Source organism: Loxodonta africana, chromosome 4, assembly GCF_030014295.1.
Source record: "Loxodonta africana isolate mLoxAfr1 chromosome 4, mLoxAfr1.hap2, whole genome shotgun sequence".
In the NCBI taxonomy this organism is placed as follows: Eukaryota; Metazoa; Chordata; class Mammalia; order Proboscidea; family Elephantidae; genus Loxodonta; species Loxodonta africana.
The window spans coordinates 125,927,420-125,951,437 of NC_087345.1; the positions used below are offsets into that span (position 1 = coordinate 125,927,420).

General features: G+C 42.9%; 1 protein-coding gene across 1 annotated transcript; it reads right to left on the bottom strand.

Moving 5' to 3' along the window:
* Positions 1-3,403: 3,403 nt before the first annotated feature.
* Positions 3,404-23,104, bottom strand: GPRC5A (G protein-coupled receptor class C group 5 member A). The gene is made up of 4 exons (XM_003405341.4): positions 22,987-23,104; positions 7,153-8,081; positions 4,821-4,879; positions 3,404-4,558 (listed from the first exon to the last, which is right to left on the bottom strand). Exons 2-4 carry the CDS (start codon positions 8,072-8,074, stop codon positions 4,466-4,468), a joined length of 1,074 nt encoding a protein of 357 aa, XP_003405389.1. The 5' UTR covers positions 8,075-8,081; positions 22,987-23,104; the 3' UTR covers positions 3,404-4,465.
* Positions 23,105-24,018: the final 914 nt, after the last annotated feature.

The window sequence follows — 24,018 nt, forward strand, 5'->3', positions numbered from 1 at the left end:
GAAACCCACTACTATAGACTGCACAGGGAGAAAGTGAATGCTGAAGGCTACCGCACATGATCCCTGAGGGGAGCTATGACTCCATAGCAAAAGGAGAGAAGAGGTGCTGGGTATGGGTTTTTGACACAATACAGGGCTCAGGGAAATTGAAGGATTATCATGCTGGCTGGGAAAATAAAGAATTGTTTGCCTTGCTTTGCAATCGCTTCTTTAACAGCCAATTTTCCCAAGACGGAAATGTTCATTTGGCTTGGGGGTTGCAGAAGAGTGACCTGTCATTAACCAGAGAATGTTCTAGCTTGATCTTCACCCAACCCCTCTCCCCACAGAGGGGAGAGATGAGGGGAAGAGAAATCAATAGAAGGAAAGGCAATCAGGGAGGCAGGAAAATGAGAGGAATGCTCAAAATATATGGTAAACATGATAATTTTATTTGATTCTTTACTCAGACACCCCACTGGCGAAACAAAGTGTCTATAATCGGCCACACTAGTGTTGATAGCAGAAAGAGACAGAACCAGAGTTCTGGTCCTGTTTGTATGAGCTCCATTAGGCCCAAGTTTCCTCCTCTATAAAATAAGGGCTGTGGAGGCACCAATTAGAGGATCTCCATGACCTCTTCAAACTCTGAAATTCACAGCTCTGGAATATTCCACTCTGAAGGGTCAAGAAGATTGTAGGACTCTGGAGGTTGCAGAAACCATGGTTAGGTACCATTACTGTGACCCCTCAGACCTATCTGTACATCTGGAACATCCTGTAGCCAGGAGGCCAAAGCACTGCTCTGGACAGAAGAAATTCCAGGAAATGACCGCAAGGCAGAAATTTCTAAAGAGAACCATTGACAAACTGGAGGCTAATTTCCCAGGTCCTGGATCACAGCAGTCAACACTTGAGAAAGCTAGATTTTTTTGAAGCTGCCACTTCCAATTCTGAAATAATCCCATGTTTTAGATTGGAGCTGGATGATAAACCCATTGCTGTCGAGTCAATTCTGACTCATAGTAACCCTATAGGACAGAGTAGAACTGCCCCATTGGGTTTCCAAGGAGCACCTGGTGGATTCGAACCGCCAGCCTTTTGGTTATCAGCCACAGCACTTAACCACTACCCCACTAGAGTTGGACAATGGCAAACCTGAAATCTCTGGTAGAAGCAAAAGAAAATGGGTAAGGAAGGAAAAGGTCACTTGGGCCTAGTTCAGTTCTCAGTAGTCAAGTCTGAAAATGAAGGAAACCCAGAATGCATGGGCAAAGTGGGTTTCCTGCTGCTGCATTTCCAGGGCCAGGCTGTACTCTTTGTTTTGGCATATTTGTTCCTGATAAAAAGCCAGTATTCTCACCACATAAATACTCCCAGTACCCAGTGCTGTCAAGTCCATACTAGTCGAGATTAATAACAACCAGCATATCCGGCCCTACCTGTAAAGATGCCAGATTGCAAGCAAATGGACTGGAAATACCTTGGAAAGTATCACAAAAATAAGACAAAGACAATGAAATTCTGCCGAAGGATATCAAGAGCAAATTCTTCAAAGATGGCGGGAAGGAGGAAGCAAACAGCTCATAGATACAAGTCTTTTAAAATGGGATGTATTTGCCTGGAGCCTACTGAATATCTGCAGTTCAGCCTCATGCCCTTCATAAGAAAAGGGCTTTAAAAAATGACTGCTTTAGAGAGATGCTGAGTCCCTGAGGGTAGATGCTCGAGCTTTCACCACCATCAAGTGGTACCATTTGGTATAGCAGCTTTGGACAGCCCTCAGCCTAAAGTGAGATGCAGAGATAAAACAGTCTATTTCTCATCTGACAATAATAGATGGGAGAGAGGCTGTTGAGCTTTACTGCATTATCACCTATTTAGTTCAAAGGAGATGCCATGTTGGTTCCCAGCCATCAATCAATTGACATCACCCAAGGACTAGGCTGGGCTAAGTTCACACATTGTATTTCAGCCTAGGTATTTTTTTTAGAGATGAAGATCTATAGGGAGGGATTTGAAACCCTCTTCTCCAATATCATAAGGATTCTCAGGTGCCAAAACCTCCAGCCCCTGAGATTTTCCTATTTTAACAGAAGAGCTTATTTATGTGCATAAAAGACATGAGACTTGAAGAAGGGTTCACAGCCATGGGGGGTGACAAGTGCTGGTCAAGTGGGGGGCATTCTTCTATAGCCTGGCAAGGACAAGAATTCAGTGAGGTGATGACCTACTTGTCCAAAGACTGTGGGGACCACTTTATTTCTTAGAAGAGAAACAAATTGCTGCAGGTGTGTAATATTTCCAGGTCCTCTGCAGGTTTTGAAGAGATTAATGTGAAAGGGGCAGCCATTTTCTTCCCAAGTGAGAGTGTGAACCCAGACCATTTTGTGGCTTTATGTTCCACTCACTCCCCATACCCCCTTTGGAGTCCGTGGGTGGTGTAAATGGTTAACGAGCTCAGCTGCTACCAAAAGATTGGCAGTTCAAGTCCACCCGGAGGCACCTCTAAAGAAAGGCCTGGAGATCTATTTTGAAAATTAGCCACTGAAAACCCTGTGGAGCACAGTTCAACTCTGACACACATGGGGTCACCATGAGTTGGAGTGCACTTGACGGCAAGTGGTTTTCATTCACTGTTGCTTGGTTGATAAGGTAGAGACTGGAAAAGGAAAGAGCAGGGAAGGGAACAAGTATTTCTTGAGTACCTACACTATGATGGGTAACGTGTGAAACCACATGGTTTCCTCCTCACCACAAACCTCACTAGAATAGTGAGAAGGATCCAAATCATTACTTGTTAATTCCGCTTTTCAATAGTAGGCTAATGTTAGTGTAAAGCCATGTGGAGAAACAATCAACCTAACATTTGTGGAATGAAAGTGGTCCTAACTCAGCACGTTATTAATTCACCTCCAACCTCACCTCACCTCGCCTCTGTCCCACATTGGTTTTTCCTTTTGATGGAAAGCAGAGTGTCAGGCTGTATGGAGGTGACTCCCTGACTCAGCTTACAAATTTTTAAATGTCATTCAATTTGTATGGGGATCTTGTGTATTGCTGTTGCTCCTTCTGCAAAGAGAGATTTGCTATTGTCCTACCCCCACAGAGCTGCTTCTTGAATTATTAATAATTGTGAGGTGTCAGGTTTTTGCTGAGAGAAATTGTGAACCAATTCTGTCAAATAAGGGATCTGGATTTGTCCCCTCCTACAATTAAACCTTGGGTGAAATATGAAACTGGTTTTGAGGTCTACTTCCTGTCTTTCCTGGGCTGCCAAACCCCATTCCAAGGTTGCCACTCCTCTGCCTTCCTAGGGCAAAACCCCAGGATCCATAGCCCTGCCTGGCTGCCCTTCTCACCCTTGCCAGCCTCTAAAGTTGGGGAAAACACATTTGTGTTAGATGTAACAAGGAGAAGGAGAGACACGTGGAGAAGGGACAAGCCCAGTGGAATTGAACTTAGAACTTCAGCTCTAACAGGAAGCCCACCAGGGGAACCAGCTGTTTCTCACCTCAGTGCCTAATGCCCACCACTTGCACAGCTGTTGCCACAGTGGGAGAGTTGTCACCACATCTTTATTGGGTATTCCAGGTGAGGAACAGCAAATAACTTATTACACAATGAACAATACCCCATTAGTGGACAATGCCCACTTACAGGCTGCAGAGGGGAATACAGTGTAAATCTATTTACAGAGGCTGAGGATCAAGGGATGGGAGAAGGATCCAGTGCCAGGAATTTACAGCAAGAACAGGGCACAAATTCTGGCAAAGCTAAAGTGGGTTTGCAAAACGATAATGAGGTCCGGGAGAACTCTTGGTAAAGCATATGGGGAAGACTAGGTCTGGGGATTAACAGCAAATTTAGGAAAGGTACTAGAGAATGGTGGCCTGTGAACTGCCGCTGGGAAGCCACAAAGGCCCTGTGCTAGGCAGTGCCATAGAGATGAGCAAAATTAGGGTGACCTTTAGCCTCTCCTGCCTTAGCAAGAAGGGAGGGTGCCAGGAAATTGGCTTCCAGTGTAGATTTAGGTGGGATGGGGCTGAGACAGGCCTTTGCTGTTTGTGCTCAGATTTGCAGTCCTGCTCTGGGCCAAGCAATCCTCCCCAAACCTGCCTTGAGTTAGATGAATTGGTGCCTGAAGCTGAATGAGTCAATGTGTGGATCAGATGACCAGGCCGTTAGTCATGTAAAATGACAGGGAATAGCAAGATTACAATCCTGAGTTGCCAGACTCCCACTTAAAAGAAGTATCCTAAGTATGTGTCAAAGGAAACCTACTACAATGCTACTAAGAACTGGAGTCTTATCAACCCTCACCGCCTCAGTGCGGAATAGGAGTGGGTGAGGCTGGGAGGGAGGCAAGCTCTTCCTATAATGTTCCATACAGTTTCCTTAGAAGACTCTGGATTTAGCCCACGTCCCTTTGGACTCCCCACTGGTTCTGCTGTTTGCTGTGGTTGTCCCACTCTTCAGGACAGGGTTAGCTGCCCTCTTTCCTTCCTTCATAATCGTTGTAAGGGCTAGCCCAAGCCTGGGCCCTTGGAATGGAGAAATCCTTTTGGGGCGTCCGATTCTGAAAAGGAAGCAATCATATTGTTAAGACACCCCAGTTCCTGGCCATTTCAACAGAAATCTAATTTCCTCCTCCTTTTCCCAAACCCTCCCCCGAAGCCCTCCCTGTGCCCAGCATGCAGTTCTTGCTATCCCAACCTCGTGAGGCAGATTACATGACAATAGCCACATTATCCTTTCAAGGTAGCAGCCTAGAAAGCCACCAGAATGGGGTCCTTGGGGTGCTGACCCTCCAGAGGAAGAAGGAGAAAGAGATCATTTACCTGCAGCTGAAAATGGGTGGAATAAGGGACATAGAGTGTGTTGCCTCCCTCTTCAAGACCTGGAACAGATGGAGAGGAGAAATTAAAGCATCAGGTGCCCCCACTTTGTGCTCCCACCTAGACCCACACAATTGTATCAGGTGACAACGTGACATATTGGTCATTCAATTGTCTGTCTCCCCAGTAGACTGCAAGGTTTTTGAGGAGCAGAACCATGTCATGTTCACCCAATGCCAAGCCCAGGACCAGACACAGAATAGGCACAATACTGATTAAATAAATGAATAACGGTATGTGGTCACTAAGCCATTCCACTTCCAAAGCCTGTCCTAAGATCCACCTCACCCAAGGACCACTTCAAAAGCACATTTGAAAAGTCATAAAAACTAGTCTTTTCAGATAAGAATCTGGCCAAATGGGAATCTAGAGAGAGTCTCGCTGGGGCTTTACCCACTACCTTGACTGCCTGACAAGGAAGAAAAAAAGTTTTATTAATTTTCTTTGGTGAGGACACAGAATTTATGAGCAATTGTTTTCTATATATTTTGGGAAAACCAAAGGGCTTTAAACTTGGAAACAGAAGGGTTAGCATGTGCAATTATCATAAATACAATTTAAAACCATTCATTTATTTCCCACCAAACTTTTTGCTTAATTGACTCAAAAAACACTTAAATATCTTCTATATGTAAGATAAGGAACCGTGGTGACAGAGTGGTTAAAGCACTCGGCTGCTAACTAAAAGGTCGGCGGTTCAAATCCACCAGCCACTCTTTGGGAGAAAGATGTGGCAGTCTGCTTCTTACAGCCTTGGAAACCCTATAAGGCAGCTCTACTCTGTCGTTTAGGGTTGCTAGGAGTCGGAATCAACTCAATGGCAACGGGTTTTTTGAGTTGATATGTAAGATGTATAAGAATTATAAGGATTAACCAGAAATGATCTTGCTGCCCTGAAGCTGATACTACAGAGTAAGGAACATAAGACAGGTACACAAATAACTTGAAAGAGGCTCTGATAAGAGCATTTCAAAGTTCCTCAGACACTCAAAGCAGGGGCGGGGTGATTACAGAGGGAGATTGGGGAATGCTTGGCTCTGGAAAAGAGCAAGAATAGGAGAGAAGGACAAGTCAGGCTCAGGACAGAAGCACCCTGAGCCCAGACCCTGAGGCAGGAAAGTGCAGCTACTTGGTTTGTTTGGACTGAGAGCAAAGCTTCAGTGGCTGCTGAAGTACCTCGCTAAGGATTTGATATGACGTTGTGGATAATGGGGAGTCAGTGAAATATGTGAGCAGGAAAGTGTGGGGGTCAGAGAAGCATTTTAGGTTGAGAACCCAATGGTGCCCCTGCAGAGTTGAAAGAATTAAAGGAAGAACAAGCAGTTAAGGATTGTAGGGAGCCCAGGAGTAAAGTGACAGAGTGAAGCCATGGGAAAGAATGGGAGGGTTTGGGTGGGAAAAACGTCCCGTCCTGCCCTCCCCCCTCTCTTCAGGCTCCCAAGTATCCAGGAGTGGGGCCACAGCTGCAGTGTGAAGGCACCAGGAAGCTTTGTACCTATGGCTTCAGGAGCAGGGAGAAGACCTACTGTTAGCTGCAACCAAGAGCCTGGCCTCAGAGGCCCCTCACCCAAAGATCAAAGTAGACACTGGAGATCAGTGAAGAGATCTCCTATCGATAAGGACGGTTTCTGGCTATCAGTTTAGCCTCTTTTTCTTATGAGCAACAGAACACCTGACTCTCGCAACTCCAAGCAAGAAAAAAATCATTTGATTCTTTTATGTCAGATAAGATCTTGTCCCTTCCGTAAGTCTAGAAACATGCAATAAAATGTGGATCTCCAGGCTAAATGGAGATCCTCTGCAACTTTATGGAGATTTCTGCTGGCTTATGATAAAAGGGCTTGCTTTCTCCTCTGCTCTGTTGCAGGATATCATGGGTTTTTACGTGTTTATATCTATAAATGCAAGCTATTTACCTTTCCTTTTACAATTCTGAAAAGAATGCCTAATTATCTTTTATACCCAATCTCGTCTACTTGCCTCTTGGAATTTTTCTAGTCATTTCTTTTCCATTCCTTCGCTCCATCTTAACATGACTCAGAAAAAATTACATGGTATTGTACAGCAAGTACTAGAATAAGACTCCAGAGACCGGCTCCTGGTTCTGCTTGTCTCTGACTGGATGGGTTTTAGGCAATATCTGAGCCTTGAGCACCTTATTTATTCTATAAGAGATAAATGACCTAGAAAATCTCACATGTTTCTTACTGTTATAATATCCTATGACTCTCCCCATCTTCCTACAAGGAATTCTCCACCCAGTCAGGCTCTGTACCTTGAGTGATTTGCTCTTGAGAGTAGGCTCTGTTCTCCACACCAGTGCTCTGCTTCATGTGTCGAGGCTTACAAAAATCACCCTCCACAGGGTAATTCCTGGGGTCCTGTTGTTTGCCGAGCAGCAGGAACTCAGGCACAATATAAACCAACAGGAAAACCCAGCCATTGGCAACCAAGGCTGAGCTCAGGATGGTATCATCCCACTGGGAGCCAGGTTCAGGAATCAAAAGCAGGGTAATCCATGCCACCCAGATGACGATGGAGAGGAGTGTGGTGAGGTAGATGTGCATCCCATGTCTCTTCCAGCCACTGAAGGGTCCGCAGAAGGTGAAGGAGGACGTGAGGAGGGTCAGCACCATCAAGATGAGGACGTAGATGAGCAGCATGACAAAGTCCTCGTTGCGACGAAAAGGAGAAAGCTCAAAAAAGATATTGGTATTGGTCCTGTTCATGGTGAGGACAAGGTATTCAACAGCGATGACATCCTGTACCAGGCTGAAGCCCACGGCCAGGCCCAGAATCATCAGCAAGGAGAGGGGCTTCCTCCCACGGACCAGCTTCGTCAAGTTGAAGGCATGCACCAGGAGGCAGGAGAAGCAGAGGGCAAAGAGGATGCCAAAGAGGAAGAAGCGTGTGGGCCCCGTCTCTTTGTCCAGTTTGATGATGAAGGCAAAGGTGAGGCCGAAGACCCCCAACACCCCCAAGAGGAAGAGAAACTGGGTCGGGAGAACTTTTCGCTTGTTGGAGTCCTGCACCCTGGAAATGAGGATCAGGAGAGTGATCATGAAGATGACGGAGACCACGGCTCCAAACGCTGCCAATGTTTCTAGGACAATGCCCCAGGCTTCCTTTTTATCACAAAGTCTATAGTATTTGGATCCCAGGTCCCTGAAGAAGCAACCAGGAGGAGGTGTAGCCATTCTGGTCCTGTATAAAAGCAAAGTAGAGGCATGGGAGTAATGTCTTAACAAAGGACTGGCGAAAGGATTAAGAACAAAATTTGTATGTTTAGCTGGAGTTTTGTCCCTGGATTTATTACATTAGATAAAGCTACTAATGTTTCCTTACCTCTTATGACAAATTCTAAGGGCCGATGAAGCAAAGGAACAAATCTCATACTCCCTCCCCTCCAATTTAACTATATTAATGTTTACCCCGAAGCCAAAGGACCCAATACTCTTATGAAATGGTTTCAGACCCTCACTTAAATTATATATATATATATATATATAATCTCATAAATACCGTATCAGGATTTCTGATATTTTTAGTGTTTTCTTGGGAATTAGTGAACATGGAAATAGCCAAGGTTGAAGTCAATGCTTTAATCACAATTTATCAGTCTCAAGTGTTTTTTCCACGTTTGGCCGTTTCACATATTTTATAAGCATCCCATTCTTTCGTGGCTGAGAGAGGTGTTTTCCTTATCTGAACTGTAGGTTTTTCTATAGAGAGCCAAACATTCACTTTTGAGCCTTGGAAGGATAAATGCAAACTGAAAATAAGAGGCTTTAATTCTCTTAGTTGAAAATAAGGGAAGAGGCTCCCTCCTCCTCTGTTCCTTTAGAATTCACTTCATATAACTTACAATTGTAAATCTAAGGTGTTTCTTCAATGACCTGGGAGCTACCTCTTTTTGAAATGTATACGAGTTGCCATGAGTCCCTTGCCTTTAGAAAAGATAATAGTCTGATTATAGAGGAGACAGGCAGGTAAATATTTAACATAATTATTAATATTTAATTGTACATTAAATATTACATACCACTGAGTATATATGCCGTAGAGTCAACTCCAATTCATGGCAACCCATGTGTGTCAGAGTAGAGCTATGCTGATTTTTCAAAGTAGATTGCCAGACCTTTCTTCCTAGTTTATCTTAGTCTGCAAACTCTGCTAAAACCGTTCAGCATCATGGCAACACACAAGGCTCCACCGCCAGACAAGTGGTCACTGCACTTGAGGTACCTGGGCCAGGAATCGAACCTGGGTCACTGGCATTGAAGGCAAGAATTCTCCTACAGAACCATAACTGCCCTATAACTAGCTCTAAATTAGGTACCTGTCAAGAGGGAAGTCCTGGATAAAACAAAAACCATGGAAAATCAAACAACAAAAAAAAAAAATTTTTTTTTTGCTCTTCTAATCACCTTTCATATGTATTCTGAAAAAACCCAAACCCATTGCCATCCAGTTGATTTCAGCTCCTAGAGACCCTGTAGGACAGAGTAGAATTGCCCCCATAGGGTTTCCAAGGCTGTAAAACTTTACAGAAGCAGACTGCCACATCTTTCTCTGGTGGGTTTGTACCACCAACTTTTGGTTAGCAGCCGAGCTCTTAACCACTCTACCACCAGGGCTCCTTCATATGTATTAATTTAATTTCATAACAACTCTATGAGATAAACTCTATTTAATTTCATAACAACTCTATGAGGTAAAATTATCTGTGTTTTATAGATGATGAAACTGAAGCAGGGAGAAGTTAAGTCAGTTGCCCAACGTCATACAGCCAGGAAATGGCAGTACCAAGGTCTGAATCCAGATTTCCTGGCTCCAGGATCCACACTCTTAACTACTACAGCTGCTGCCTTTCAGATGAGATCTAATTGGCTTTAACTGCAATCTGAAATACACACACATGCTTTCTCATCAGATGCCTATGAAGTCCAGCTCTGTTTATGGTCCCGGTTCCATATGGCACCTGGGGATAGGAGCTCCCAGGTGCTAGGTGATCCACAAAGCACTCACCTGCTCAGGAATAATCAGAAACTGACTGAATGTATGGACCAGATAGTAGTCAAGTGCTACGGCTGCTAACCAAAGGGTTAGCACTCCGTCAGGCACTTTTTGGAAACTCTATGGGGGAGTTCTACTCTGTTCTATAGGGTCGCTATGAGTCGGAATCGACTCAATGGCACTGGGTTTTTTCTTTTTTTTTTAATAGAGGAAGGAAAGGGTTATTGAGGCCACCTCCATAGAAACACAGCAGTGAACAATCCAGCCTTCGCCAGTGCCCAAATAGAAGCAGACGATGTGCAGAAAGAAAGGGAAGGGCTGGGATTAAGAAGCGTCAACTGCATCCTTCTTCTTTCCTGATAGCAGATAAAAGCAACTCAGAAATAGTTTCTGCACCACACACCCATAAGCGCTTATAAAGCATTTCACTGGCACTTCCTAAGAAGTTATACCAGCCACTGTGGGGTCCTGTGATTGAGCCAAGAAAGTGAACTCTTCGCCTTCCATTCTGTCTCTTCAAGAGCAATCACAAGGCAGAGAATGGTGCAGGGGGATAGAAATGAGCCATCATTCACTACAGAAGGCAAAGGAGTGTCCTCCTTAATGTAGACAGGGAATTCAACCACTCACCTCCCTTAAAGATGCAAATTGTCTTTTCAATTAGATGAAATAGTTGTGCCAGAAATATTTTATTGACAAAGCAATTAGAAAAAAAATGATAAATATTTGTGCATATATATGTATTGTTGTTACTAGTTACCATTCAGTCAATTCTGACTCATGGCAACCCCATGTGTGCAGAGTAGAGCTGCTCCACATGATTTTCAAGGCCGTGACCTTTCTAAAGCAGACCACCGGTGCCTACCTCCTGAGGCACCTCTCGGTGGGTTCAAACTGCCAACCTTTCAGCTAGTAGTCAAGTGCTTAACTGTTTGTGCCATCTAGGGACACCGTCTAAGTATACCTACATATTATATATATATATATATATATATGGAAACCCTGGTGGTGTAGTGGTTAAGAACTGCGGCTGCTAATCAAAAGGCCGGCAGTTCAAACCCATCAGGCGCTCCTTGGAAACCCTTTGAAGCAGCTCTGCTCTGTCCTATAGGGTCTCTATGAGTCGGAATTGACTTGACAGCAGCAGGTTTTCATATATATGAATGAATATTAGTATGTGTTAGAATATTATATATGCATATATCTATGTGTATTAGAATATAATAATCCCAAATAGTTGAAATCTATCTTCCTGACTTTTTAATGAAATTTTGACTCTCCAAGTTTAACTTTGTATTATATAGTCTTTCACTCAGCAAATATTAGTAAATTTAACACCACTCTGTACCAATCACTCTTCTAGGTATTGGGAATTCAGTGGTGAAAGGGGAAAACAGACATGTGCCCTGCCACGGTAGAAAAGACAGAGAGACAATCTGCTAATTCCCCAAAAGTTTTTCACGATCTTCCCTCACTGTGGGTCTGTCCCCTGAAAACTCTTTAAATCAGATTCTGTAGAGTCGACTCTGACTCATGGTGGCCCAATGTGTGTCAGAGTAGAACTGAGCTCCATAGGGCTTTCAGTGGCTGAGTTTTCAGAACTAGATTGCCAGAGACACCCCTGAGTGGACTCGAACCTCTAACCTTTCAGTTAGCAGCCCAGCTCCTTAACAATTTGCACCACCTAGGGAAGCAAGCACAATCTTTACCCCACTGGAAATTACGCCACAATCCGTGATTAACACATCCTTGCTGCATGAAAAACACAGAAAAATGAATAGGTTATGTTCTACCTCTCCAGGGTGGTGTAGGATGAGAAACAGGAGGAAAGAGAAAGGCAAATGAGAGTAGAACTGCCACATAGGGTTTCCTAGGCTGTAAACTTTACTGGTCTTTTCTCCCAAGGAGCCAATGGTGGGTCCAAACCGCTGACCTTTTGGTTAGCAGCTGAGCGCTTAACCATTGCACCACCAGGGCTCCTTAACCCCTGAAATATAAGTACCCAAAGTCTGAGATGCCTTGCCTACAAATGCCTACTCTTTGGTGAGGGTGGGAATGGGAAAATGGATCTACACCATCAGCAAGGAAGAGGAAAAGCCCTGTCTCATTCAACGGCAGAGTACACAAGCGAAAGGGCCTGGGCCCTGGGCATTTCATCTTCACTTGAACCTTCTTCACCTCTCCACTTCTGTCCCTCTCAGATTAATCGTAAGGGTGGTGTCCTGCAGGAAAGTATTTCCCTTTTCTCTTTTCTGTTCTCACCCTCCCTACCCCTTCCTGCCAATTGCTTCTTCCCCACCCCTCAAGGTATTTTTCTTTGTTGATGATAGTTGTCATCATAATCACCTGCTAGTTATGAAGGACTCTGAACCTAAGGACTCTGAATCCAGACCAAGATTGATGAGGTTTTGCCTAAGGGACAGTTCGAGTCCTGGACAGAGAGCTTCTGCTCAAATTTGGACCTACAGGACCCTCCTTTCTTGTGGAGCTGTGCAGGAGGGTGCTTTGTCTGGAGCCTCCTGTATCCACAAACAGACCAGGGCCTGATAACAGCAAGGGGCAGTAGGAGCAAATAGGGGAGAAAACCAATGTCCCTCAATTTTACCTCCACCTCTCACCCCAATCATGCAAGGGGGGTGAAGAAAGTCCCTGAAGTGCCTTTAAAACATTGTTTTTAATTTCTATACTAAAAATTTAAGTTTTTAGTGTAGAAATTTTCAAACATACTCAAAAATAAAAAAGAGAACAGTATAACTAAGGCCCACGTATCTATTACTACATTACTTTTTTTTTTTTTTTCGTACTCTTCAATGTCTGGCTTCTTTTTTTCTTTATTATTATCATGGTAAAATATATATAAAACAAAATTTGCCATTTTAAACACTTTTAAGTGTACAATTCAGTGGCATTAGTTACAGTCACAATGTTGTACAAAATTCACCATTATTCCCAGAACTTTCTCATCACCTAAAACAGAAACTCTGTACCCATTAAGCAATAACTCCGCACTAGATTACTTTTAAGCATATCCCAGACATCATATAATTTTATCCATAAATACTTCTGTATGTATATCTAAAAGATAAAAACTCCTTTTTGATTTAACCACACTTTAAAAATTAAAAATAATCCTTTAATATCAAATACAGACAAGATTCATATTTCCTTATCCTCTCACAAATCTTTAGGAGAAAAAGAAAAAAAAAAAACTTCCTAGTATTCTTCCCTGGGTGACTAATATTTTTGGAATTATCATTCTTAGTTCACCTCTACTGATCTTCCTCCAGCCCTTCACCAGTGTAATAGGGATTGCTCAACAGATCTAAAATATCATAAATACCTTGAATTCCGTCAACAGACAATAAAAGGTACCAGTGTCATAAACAAGCAAATCTGTACTGAAAAGGTGTTGTGTTGCCAGGGAAATGGCCCAGATGAGGGAAAGACACCAGGAAGGTGGCTGGGGGAGAAGGACAGGGATCTGAGCAGCTGAAAGAATTTCCAGAAAGCAGGATTTAAAGAGGAAAAGAAAAACAATAGGCATTTTGGGACTATAAACTATAAGGAGCTAGAGAAACGGCCTAGAAGAAACTAAGGGCTACAGCAGAAAAGAAAAATAGAGTCAGGATAGTGGTTAAGGGGAGCTGGAACCCTCGTGGTACAACAGTTAAGCACTCAGCTGCTAACCAAAAGGTTGGCAGTTAAAACCCACCCAGAGGCTCCACAGGAGAAAAGACGAGGCTATCTGCTCCCGTGAAGATTACAGCCTGGAAAACCCTATGGGGCAATTCTACACTGTTAAATGGGGTCACTATGAGTCAGAATTGACTCGATCGCACCCAACAACAGCAGTGGTTATTTGGACATCATTTGTACCCAAAGTCAAGGAGAGACTAGGGTGGGACCAAGAACGGATTTGCTTGTACAAAGACCGAGCGGGGCTAATAGAAACAGCTTACCTTTGGACTGCACTGAAAGGGTGGGATGGTCTCATAACTAATTCGCACCCTGGGTCAGGCCCAGTTTTAACCACTTTACTATGTTTCCTCACTTAACCCTCACAACAACATTATGAGATAATAAACATCATTATTATCCCTATTCTACAATCGCAGCAACTGAGGCACACGTTAATTAATGTACCCACAGTAACACAGCTAAGAAGTGGAGGGGCCAGGATTTTAACTTCAAAATCACAGGTTTTAACACAAACTCTAGATGGCTTCTTAATATGGTGAGAACTTTAAAGCCAGGAGAGGCTGCCAGTTAGAGATATGGCAACTATATCAGCACACAGGTGGCGCTTTAAGGCTTTGAGCATGGGTTAAATCTGCCGAGGCACGCAAGCCTGCCTTTGTGGGTTATACCCTCAAATTTCTACGCACCCGGTAAAGAAATGGTTGTAGGCTCCGATTAACTGTGTGTGTATTACTACCGTAGACAGAGTGAGAAAGGAGACTCTGCAAGAGAAGATGAGGAAGTGCAAGCAAGTAGTATCCCAAAGGTCCACCCATTTGTGAACCTAAGACAGTGGCGTTAAAAACTAACTTAAGATCTTGCATGGACTTGTACACCAACATTCATTGTAACACTGTTCACAATGGCCAAAAGATGGAAGCATCCTAAATGCCCAACAACAGATGAATGGATATAACAAAATGTGGTATATACATACGATGAACTACTACTCTGCCATAAAGAGAAATGAAGTCCTGATACATGCTACAACATGGATGAATCTTGAAAACAGTATGCTGAGTGAAATAAATCAGTCACAAAAGGACAAATATTGTATGATCTCACTTAAATGAAATCAGCAAAATTCACAGAGACCAAAGTTTATTAGTGATACCAGGCATGGGAGGAAGGGGGAAAGAGGGGGTCTTAGCTTAGGGAGCATTGAGTTTCTGGAAATGGTGGTGGAATAATTTGGAAATGGACAGTGGTTACGGTTGCACAACGTAATGAATATAGTCAATGTCAGTGAATTGTACATGTGAAAATGTTGAATTGGCAAATGCTTTGTTACATGTATTTTCACCACCAAAAAAAAAAAAAAAAAACTTGCATTGAGTTGGGAAATGGCCAAAGAAAAATCTCTACCCTATGTTAACAAACCCAACATCCAAGTCCTATCAATTCTGTCTCTGCAATAGCTCTTGAATATGTCCACTTCAACCCAGCCCTGGGTCGGGCCACCTTATCTCTACCTGGACCATTTCAGAAACAGCTTCTCTGCCTCCAGTCTTGTCTTCTCTGAGCTACTCTCTACTTGCAGCCATAAACGTGCACCCAAAGTATAAGGCTCTGCATCATCAGCCCCTGCCTTCTCCTCCACCTAAACAATGTGAACTTCTTGTTACTCCTCCAAACCTACCCCAACATCTCACTTCAAACCTGCTATCCCATCTGCATGGCACATTCTCTCCTACTTCCCCATTACCTACCCGCTGCACTTGACTTCGAGGTCCTTCTTCCAGAATGTTTCCTTAATACCCAAGTCTAGTGAGACACACATCCCGTGAATTCCCAGAACCTCTGCTCTTCCCATCATAGCACTTGTCAAGCAGCACTGGAAATGCCTGTTGGAGTGTCTCTATCTCCCTCTAGACTCAAAGGCTCTGTGAAGGTGGGGACTGAGTTGTTAAACATCTTCTTTCCCGCCTCCAGCCAAGCATCTGGTACATGGTTGGTGCCTAATAACAAAATGTTGAATGGGTAAATGAGCAAGCAAACAGTGTTTGATGGGTAGAAGTGGAGGCAGGTGGGGGGTCAGGGGTGCTCATGAGTTGGGGTGAGGTGGGTTGTACCTGGTTTCCTCTCAAGCTCTTTGACTGCTGTCCTTAGTTCTAACCTCCCTTCCTTCTTCTCATGTGGTCTGTCTAAAATCCCTTATGTCTGAGGATAGAAGCTCTGGGCCGTGTCTGGAAACCTGTTCCTGTCTAAGTACCTTGGGTGTCTCCTGAGATTTTCCTAGTAATCAGAAAGGAATTTACTGGAATCCACTCATGCACTCCCACCCAATACCCTGATGACTAAGCCCTGCACTTTGGAGAAACATGATGAGCTTTTACGGTGTGTAGCCTCTGGCCTTGGACATGAGAAATAACTTTGAGTCATAAGGAGGAGATCTCCTTTACTTATTACTGCTGCTAACTGAGCTAACCGACCACTGTCCAATACAATGATACCTACTACTGAGACCCTGAAATCACTCAGTGCTGTCTTAAATCCTTTTGGAATGATTCAGGGCAGGAAATAAAAGTTAAAAGAAGGAAATAAAAGAGAGAAAGAGGGAGGGAGGGCAGGCAAATCTAGAAGGTTGCCCAAGCTGGCACCATGCAGCCTTCCCCAGAGTATCTGAGCATGAACTACCCAGGGCCCTAAACCTTGCCAAAAGCTGATGTGATCTTCTTTCTTATGAGATTCATCTCATCTGTCATCTAAAAATGAGATGACAATACATACCTCTTAGTCCCGCCCTGGGGATGATATCAAATAACATGTGTTTGTTGAAGCTGAGCCTTCACACTATCCCAGCCCTACAAATTTGTGATTTTCCGGCATTTTAGTCTTCTATTTTTGAATTGTTAAATTCAATCCATAGCAATGACAATGGTCACAATATAATTATGAATAAAAATAATGACAACTACTGACAAATACAGAATCCTATTATGAGCCAGGTATACTGCTAAGTGTTTACTCTGGTTCTACATGTATTATTTCGTGTTTTTACATCTATTATCTCATTTAATGTTCATATAACCCATGGAGTAAATACGAATATCTCCATGTTATAGGTAAGAAGACTAACTCATAGAGGGATGAAGTTATTTGTCCATGGTCACAGAGCTAGAAGGAATATCTCTTTATAAGTAGTCTTAATTATAACTGTTCTTCTTCATTTCATCTCTGAATTACTGTACTGATCTCTGACACTGTTCTCCCTGACTCCAGCCTCTCTTCATTTAAATCCCCATACAGTCAAGCACTGACTTGCCAAGAAGTCTCTGAAACAAATAATCCTGCATTCAGTCAATCTTCCTGTCAATCAACAAATGCTCAGTGCCAACTTAATGTCCAGCATTGTGCTAAGTGTACAAGTTACATAGACAGAAAGACCACCACCCTTGGGAGGACCAACAGAGGCACGCTGACATACGAACAAGGAGTTACAGCATGAGCTAGGAATGCTGAGGGCACATGGAAAATAGTGACCCATTCTACCTAATGGGGTGAAAAAGAGTTTAGAAAGGAGGCCCAAGAGATGAGGTATGAAAAATGAACAGAGAATGGTGGGAGATTATTACAAAGGCAGAAGAGAGAGAGCTTGGGAAATGAAGGAGTCCAGGCTAATCCTCAGACATCTGGCAGAACAGAATTCAAATTCTCACGGACTCCAGACTTGCTGGAGCCATGGAGGCTGGGTGAGCCCCTGAAACTATTGCCCTGTGATAATCCTTAAACCAAAAATATCCCCTGAAGTCTTCTGAAAAACAAACAACAGTTTAACTAGTAAAAATTGTCTGCCTTAAGCATTACACTCTTTCAAGAACTACCTATATGAGATCAAATTGGCAACAGCAACTCAAAAGATTAGATAGAAATCTTAGGGGGCAATGAGTTTATATTAATGGGGAAGGAACAACTCAGAAAAGGAGGGTTCCACAACTCAAAGAACGTAATCAATGTCACTGAATTGTACCTATAGAAATGGTTAAACTGGTGTACGTTTTATTGTGTATATTCTCAACAACGACAAAATTTTTTAAAAAGAGAGAGAGAAGGCCAGGGAAGGGCTCTTTGGATTTAGCTGTTAAAATCTTGTCCTTTCCAATAGATTCAGGTTCAATTTCAGCTTCAAGGCTTTTCTCCTGTTGGTCCTCCTATCTGTCCCACCTTCCTTCCTGTCACTCCTTTCTACTTCTATGCAAGATAAGCAAATCTTCGTATAGTATTTTCTATCTAGAAGGAAATTTGGAGCCATCAAAGGTCTTCTAATACATGCTTCTCAACACATGCATTATTTTCCTTGCCAGAAAGACCCTTCTCCTGTTCATGATCCATTTACCATTTTTCTTTAAAACTTGGCTCAAAACTTACCTCCATTGTGAGGCTGGATATTTTTGTTTGTTTGTTTTTGGTGTCCTCCCCTCCCCCTATTTTTTTTTCCCCTCCCCCTATTAATCCCATTTCATTCTAAACTTATAGATCCCTTTTCAATTTTTAGAGCCCTGGTAGCACAGTGGTTAAGAGCTCAGCTTGTAATCAAAAGACTGACAGTTCAAATCCGCCAGCAACTCCTTAGAAACCCTATGGGGCAGTTCTGCTCTGTCCTCCAGAGTCACTATGAGTCAAAATCGACTCAAAGGCAATGGGTTTGTCAAGTTCATAGTTTTTACAATTAAGTACTTCTTGGCACTCAAGTATTTCTATATATGTGCTATATATTATACATTAATATATTATCAGTATCATTAGATAACAAGCTTCTTAAGGAAACAGAGCAAATACTCTATTTGTTGGTATCCCCCTCACTAAGTGAGACATATTGCTTTACGCAGTGGTTGAAGCAAATGCTTTGGACTAAGGCTGACCTACCATTGAATATTTAGTCAAAGCAAGCTATTTATTAGCAAATGTGAGTAATGGGGAGGAAGAATTTTAGAAGATGAATATGCACTGATGCCAATCCTCACATTTTTATCCAGGCTGAGTTCTAAGACAAGGGAGGAGTCCCACAGAAATTCCTCTGCCCTTGATGAAGCATTAGTTATAAATGGAAAGTGTCTATAGAGAAATCCCCAGAATGTACTGTTCTGGGTAGCCATCCTTATTCTGATGACATAACAGTGATGCATAATGGCAACAACTTATGAATAACATCTGAATGGCACCACTAAATTGAGTTTCTATCTAGCAACTTTGAGGAAATAAAAACATAGTACCATACGCAGAGCTAAACAAGTGTAACAACAGTATTCATCCCAATTTCTTTACTTTCAGGTACTCTCCTGGAGTTATTATCATCTTTCTCTTATTCTAAATAAAGCATGTGGATTTCAGGTTAATGTGAATATAAAATAGAATACTGGAAACCGTCTTTAAAAATAACTTAAATTTGGGGTGACGCTTTCAAATCACCTTAAATGGCCCAATATTTCCAAGAGATCAAATTGCCAAGAATCAGTGGGTAAAGTGAAGTTCTATACTGGTATACTAACTTACTGTGGTATACCAACTCAAAGCTTTCAAAGACCCCTTCTTTTAAGCATTTTATCTCAATATATAAAAGTAAACACAAGTAGATCTAAAAATGGATTATATGTTGTCTAATAAGAGGAGATTAGGAGAAGCAGACCATATGACCTAAAATAAGATGACCACAACAAGCAACTATTATTACAATAAATATAAGTGGTAATTTTTTTCTTAATTTTGAAAAAGACTAAATTAAACAATTATGCCTATAAGAACCTCACCTAAAACAAAGGGACTCAGAAAGGTTAAAAATAAAAGGGAGAAAAAGCGAAAATAAATTTAAAAAGAAACAATAATAAAAAAATAATAATAGCTATTTATTTAACAAGTATTGTGTGTTAGGCACAAAGTTAAGTAGCTTTCTCAAGGTAAGAAAATTAAGCAAGAATTAATGGATCAACATCACACAAAGTTGTACTCAAAGCAAAAATGAAGATACAAGCATCATAAACTTTTACATATCAAATAATATACCCATTGCTGTGGAGTCAACTCAGATTCATAACGGCCCTGTAAGACAGAGTAGGACTGCCCTGTAGGGTTTCCAAGGCTGTAGTCTTTACAGAGCAGACATCTTTCTTCCGTGGAGTGGCTTGTGGGTTCAAACCGCTGACCTTATGGCTAGCAGCCAAGCATTAAACAACTGAGCCAACAGGGCTCCTCCACCAAACAATATAGCACCCAAATACATAAAACAAAATTACATCTAAAACAAAAACTACATAAGGAGAAATTAAAAGACACACTATCCCTATAAACCCATTGCCATCAAGTCGATTCTGACTCATAGCAACCCTATAGGACAGAGTAGAACTGCCCCATAGGGTATCTAAGGAGCAGCTAGTGGATTCAAACTGCTGACCTTAGGAGATTTTAATATTTATCAGTTCTTGGCAGATGAACTAGACAAAATGAATAATAATATGATAAATTTTTACAAGTATTCTATGGATACTTTGAAAGGAAATATTCTCTATTGTTAATGTCTTATTAGATCTTTGTTATTAATCATATAATTCATATCTTCTATATTGGGGATTACCAAAAAATTTCCATAAAATCATAAATATTTTAGATTTTGCAGGCCATACGTCTGCAGTGTGAAAGCAGCCATAGCAATACATAAACAAAGGAATGCCACTGTGTTCCCATAAAAAATTTATTTACGAAAAGGGGCTATGAGCTTAATTTGACCCATGGACCGCAGTTTGCTAATCCCTGTTCTATATGATTACAGGTAGTCCCCAATTTACGACATTTTTGAGTTACAACAAACCACACTTACGACTGTCCATTTCTGGTGTTTTCTTTTTTTTGACATCTTATTGTTAGTAATACGTACGACATACAGTGTTGCAGCATGTAATTTGCTGATGTTATTCTCATGCCAACCCCCAAAGACAAATCAAGATCGGATTTAAAAAGATAATAATGAAAACTCAAAAAAAAAAAGAAAATGACATATTCGAGTTAGGTCAGAACCAATTTACAACAGAGTTGTTGGAACAGAACCTTGTCCTAAATCAGGGACTACGCGTACTTCTGTTTAAGTGGTTATAGAACATTTACAAAAATTGAGCATGTTTTAGACTGCAGAGAAAAATCTCAAATTCTAAAATAAGAAACGTACAGATCACATACACTGATCACAATGCCATAAAAATAAAAGTTTTAAAAAAAAAACTCAGAAAATCAAAGACCCTTCTAGCAAGAGTACTATTCAAGTCATTATTTTTAAAAGCCCTACTATTCCACCAGAAACTCTGGTGGTGTAGTGGTTAAGTGCTACAGCGCTAACCAAAAGGTTGGCAGTTCAAATCCACCAGGTGCTCTTTGGAAACTCTATGGGGCAGTTCTACTCTGTCCTATAGGGTCATGAGTTGGAATTGACTGAACAGCAATGAGTTTGGTTTTTTGGGTTTCACTATGCCACCATATCATTCCCTGCCTATTTTCATAGCTCAATTTGTGAATTCTTAAATAGTAGTGCACCTAAGGCCAAATTTCCAGAACAAGAAGAATAAAATCACAGGCAAAATGCTTCTTTACACACTGTTTTTCCAATTACCACTAACGAGACTCTAAATAAAGCATCCAAGGGGAGATGTTCAGATACAAAGGGCCTAGAATCTTAACATTGGGAAGGCAGTCTCAGAGGTCTCCTGATCCCCCTCATAAGGAATCCAAGCCAGACCCTTGCCTCATCACAGTTACAGGATCCTACAGAGCCAGGACAAGAAACCAGGCTTCCTGATTCAAGGTTGAGAGCACTTCCCTAGAAACAACACCATCCTGCTCTTTCCATTCTCCCCTTGGAGCACACCTCTTCATACCCTTGGAGAAGCCATTTCTGTTTCCCAGGCAGCACCTCTCCTCACTCTTGCCTGTCTGCCTTCATTCCTTCCCTCTCCTAGTAGTAGCCAGTACACAGACCAGGAGGATGGAGTGCTGATCTCCATCCTCACCCCTTTCCCTGGTCCTCAACCCATTGTACCTGAAGTGGCTAAAGTATTCCCCTGCAGAAATGAGACCACAGGTATGGCTAATTCAGCTGGACCCTTCAATAGGTGTGGTGTTTACAAAATCCTCTAAGAAGAAAATCAGCCTGATAAGAAGTCAGGAGTGGACACTCCCTCAAATTCCTTGATCCTGACCAGGCGTCACGTATTTGCTGGCCCTTCCTCTCCCCTTACCCCTCAATGCATGTTTAAGCAATTATCTTGAACAGCTTTCAGGCCAAAACTATTCAAGATGATGCCTTAAACATCCATTGAGATATGGGGGAAAGGAAAGACTAGCAAACAGGCGATGATCAAGAAATTTGAAGGAATTTCCATTCCTGGCTTTACTAAGCTGATTTTCTCCTGGTGTCTCAAGAGTTAAGTGCTTGGCTGCTAAACAAAAGGTTGGAGGTTAGAACTCACCCTGCGGCTCCTCTAAAGATTACAGCCTAAAAAACCCCATGGGGCAATTCTACTCTGTCACTACAGTAAGTTACCCGAAGAGGACGGCAACATATGCTTGTTGCTGGAATGTGAGCTGTTACTGGGCGTTCAACTTCCACCAGAGGGGATGCTGTGGGGCTCACCATCCTATACGCACTTCAAAAGAAAGGGTGGCTTCTAAAAAGTATTTCCCAAAACTCAGAAGGTCGCTTTTGTTGTGAAAGGACAAAATAAATGGGAAATTTTCAGTACCTGGATAAAGCAGCAGTTGTCACCATCTATATCTTCCTTCACAACCCTCCCTCCCACCACCACCTTTGCTTCCCACTACTTCTTACCCTAAAATCTTCCCTTCCCTTACTCTAAGATCTTCCTCCCTCTTTTCTCTTCCCCCAGAGTGACTGTGGTGCAGTGGTTAAGCATTTAGCTGCAAACCAAAGGTCGGTAGTTCAAATCCACCAGCTGTTCCTTCAAAATCCAATGGGGCAATTCTACCTTGCCCTACAGGGTCACCATGAATTCGAATTCGACGGCTACGGGTTTGGTTTGGGGCTTTAAAGTGATCTCAGAACTGCCCACCTACTGCCTGGCCAGGATCCCTCCTGCTCAGAGTTTGGTGGAAACTATTACCCTCATTACCTTTTTGCTCATTGCATCTTAGCCTGGGAAATCCAGAAAGAAAGAAAAATTCTGAGTTGAGTTAAACTAGAGGAATTCCTTCCTTGGGATAGTTTTTTTTTTTTTTTTTTTTCCTCCTAACCAGCTGTATTCCATTAGCGAGATTTCTCTCCTCTTCTACCCCACCACTCACAAAGCCCCACTCCCCCCACATAATCTCAATCTGAAGGCCCGGGCGCGCTCTTGGATCCTGAAGTCTCACTTACCCTTAACGCCTGGTCTCTGGCAGATGACTTGTCCCGCTTCCCACGCAAGAGGACACAGGTGAAACCCTTGGTGCTGGGACAGCCCTCGGGCAGCGATTCCGCCCTCTCCTCACCGAGCAGTTAGTTATAAAGGCTCTGTCGCCGGAGGGAGGGAACGAGAAAGGGGGTGAGCAGAGGGACACGGGGCGGGGGAGGACCAGGGCGAGAGGACACGCCTATTCCAGTTCCACGACACTTTATGCTGTTATGAAAATAAATTCCCCGTGCCAGGGAATGAACCAAAAGCCCTATGACGTCAGCGGCACAGTCACCCTTGAAGGAGGTGGTGGTGGTGGGGCGGGAAGACCCACCTTGGCCCGGCCCTGCACATCCGGCTCCTCCGAGACAGTGCACAAGGCTGGTTCCAGGGCACAAGGTAAAAGAGAGTGGACCCGCTCCTATTAGCCCTGAAGACTGTCACCTGGAGAGGGAGCCACACCCGCCCTCCCCGCAGCGGAGCACTCCTGTCCGCCCAAGGAAAGGCGTCTAGAGGTTGGGTGTAGCCCCTTCTATGTTGATCACTGGGCCCCACAGCTTGTGTGTGAGAGAGAAACGGGTGTTTACTGTGTTTGATTTGCACTGGTCTGCTAACTTAAAAGTTGGCAGTTTGAACCCACCTAGACATACCTCCAACAAAAGGCCTGGCAATGTGCTTCCCTTAAAATTGCAGTCAAGAAAACCTTATGGAGCAATTCTACTCCAGTAACACATGGGGTCACCATGAGTCAGAATTGACTAGAGTGCAACTAACAACGATATTCCAGTAAATATGATGGAGAGCTGACCCCAAGCTACCCTTCCTCCCCAGCAGTGGAAAAGCCAGCACTTCTCCTCTTAGCCTTTCTCCTCCTCCCTCTCACCCCACCAGTGCAGGATGGGAAGTCTGGCTTGAGAAGGAGGTGGCCACCCTCTCAGGGATCCCCAGCCAAAGCAAGGTAATGGCCAGGGAAAACTTCCTCCCCAGTTCACACTTAGCTCAGCCACTGCACTCGT

What these genes read in the sequence shown, in the direction of transcription:
- GPRC5A (XM_003405341.4), bottom strand. Translation starts at nt 8,074, where the DNA reads ATGGCTACACCTCCTCCTGGTTGCTTCTTCAGGGACCTGGGATCCAAA. An exon ending in TCAAGAGCAAATCACTCAAG is followed by an intron (nt 4,880 to 7,152) that starts GTACAGAGCCTG and finishes CATCTGTTCCAG; the next exon opens with GTCTTGAAGAGGGAGGCAAC. An exon ending in CCACCCATTTTCAGCTGCAG is followed by an intron (nt 4,559 to 4,820) that starts GTAAATGATCTC and finishes CTTCCTTTTCAG; the next exon opens with AATCGGACGCCCCAAAAGGA.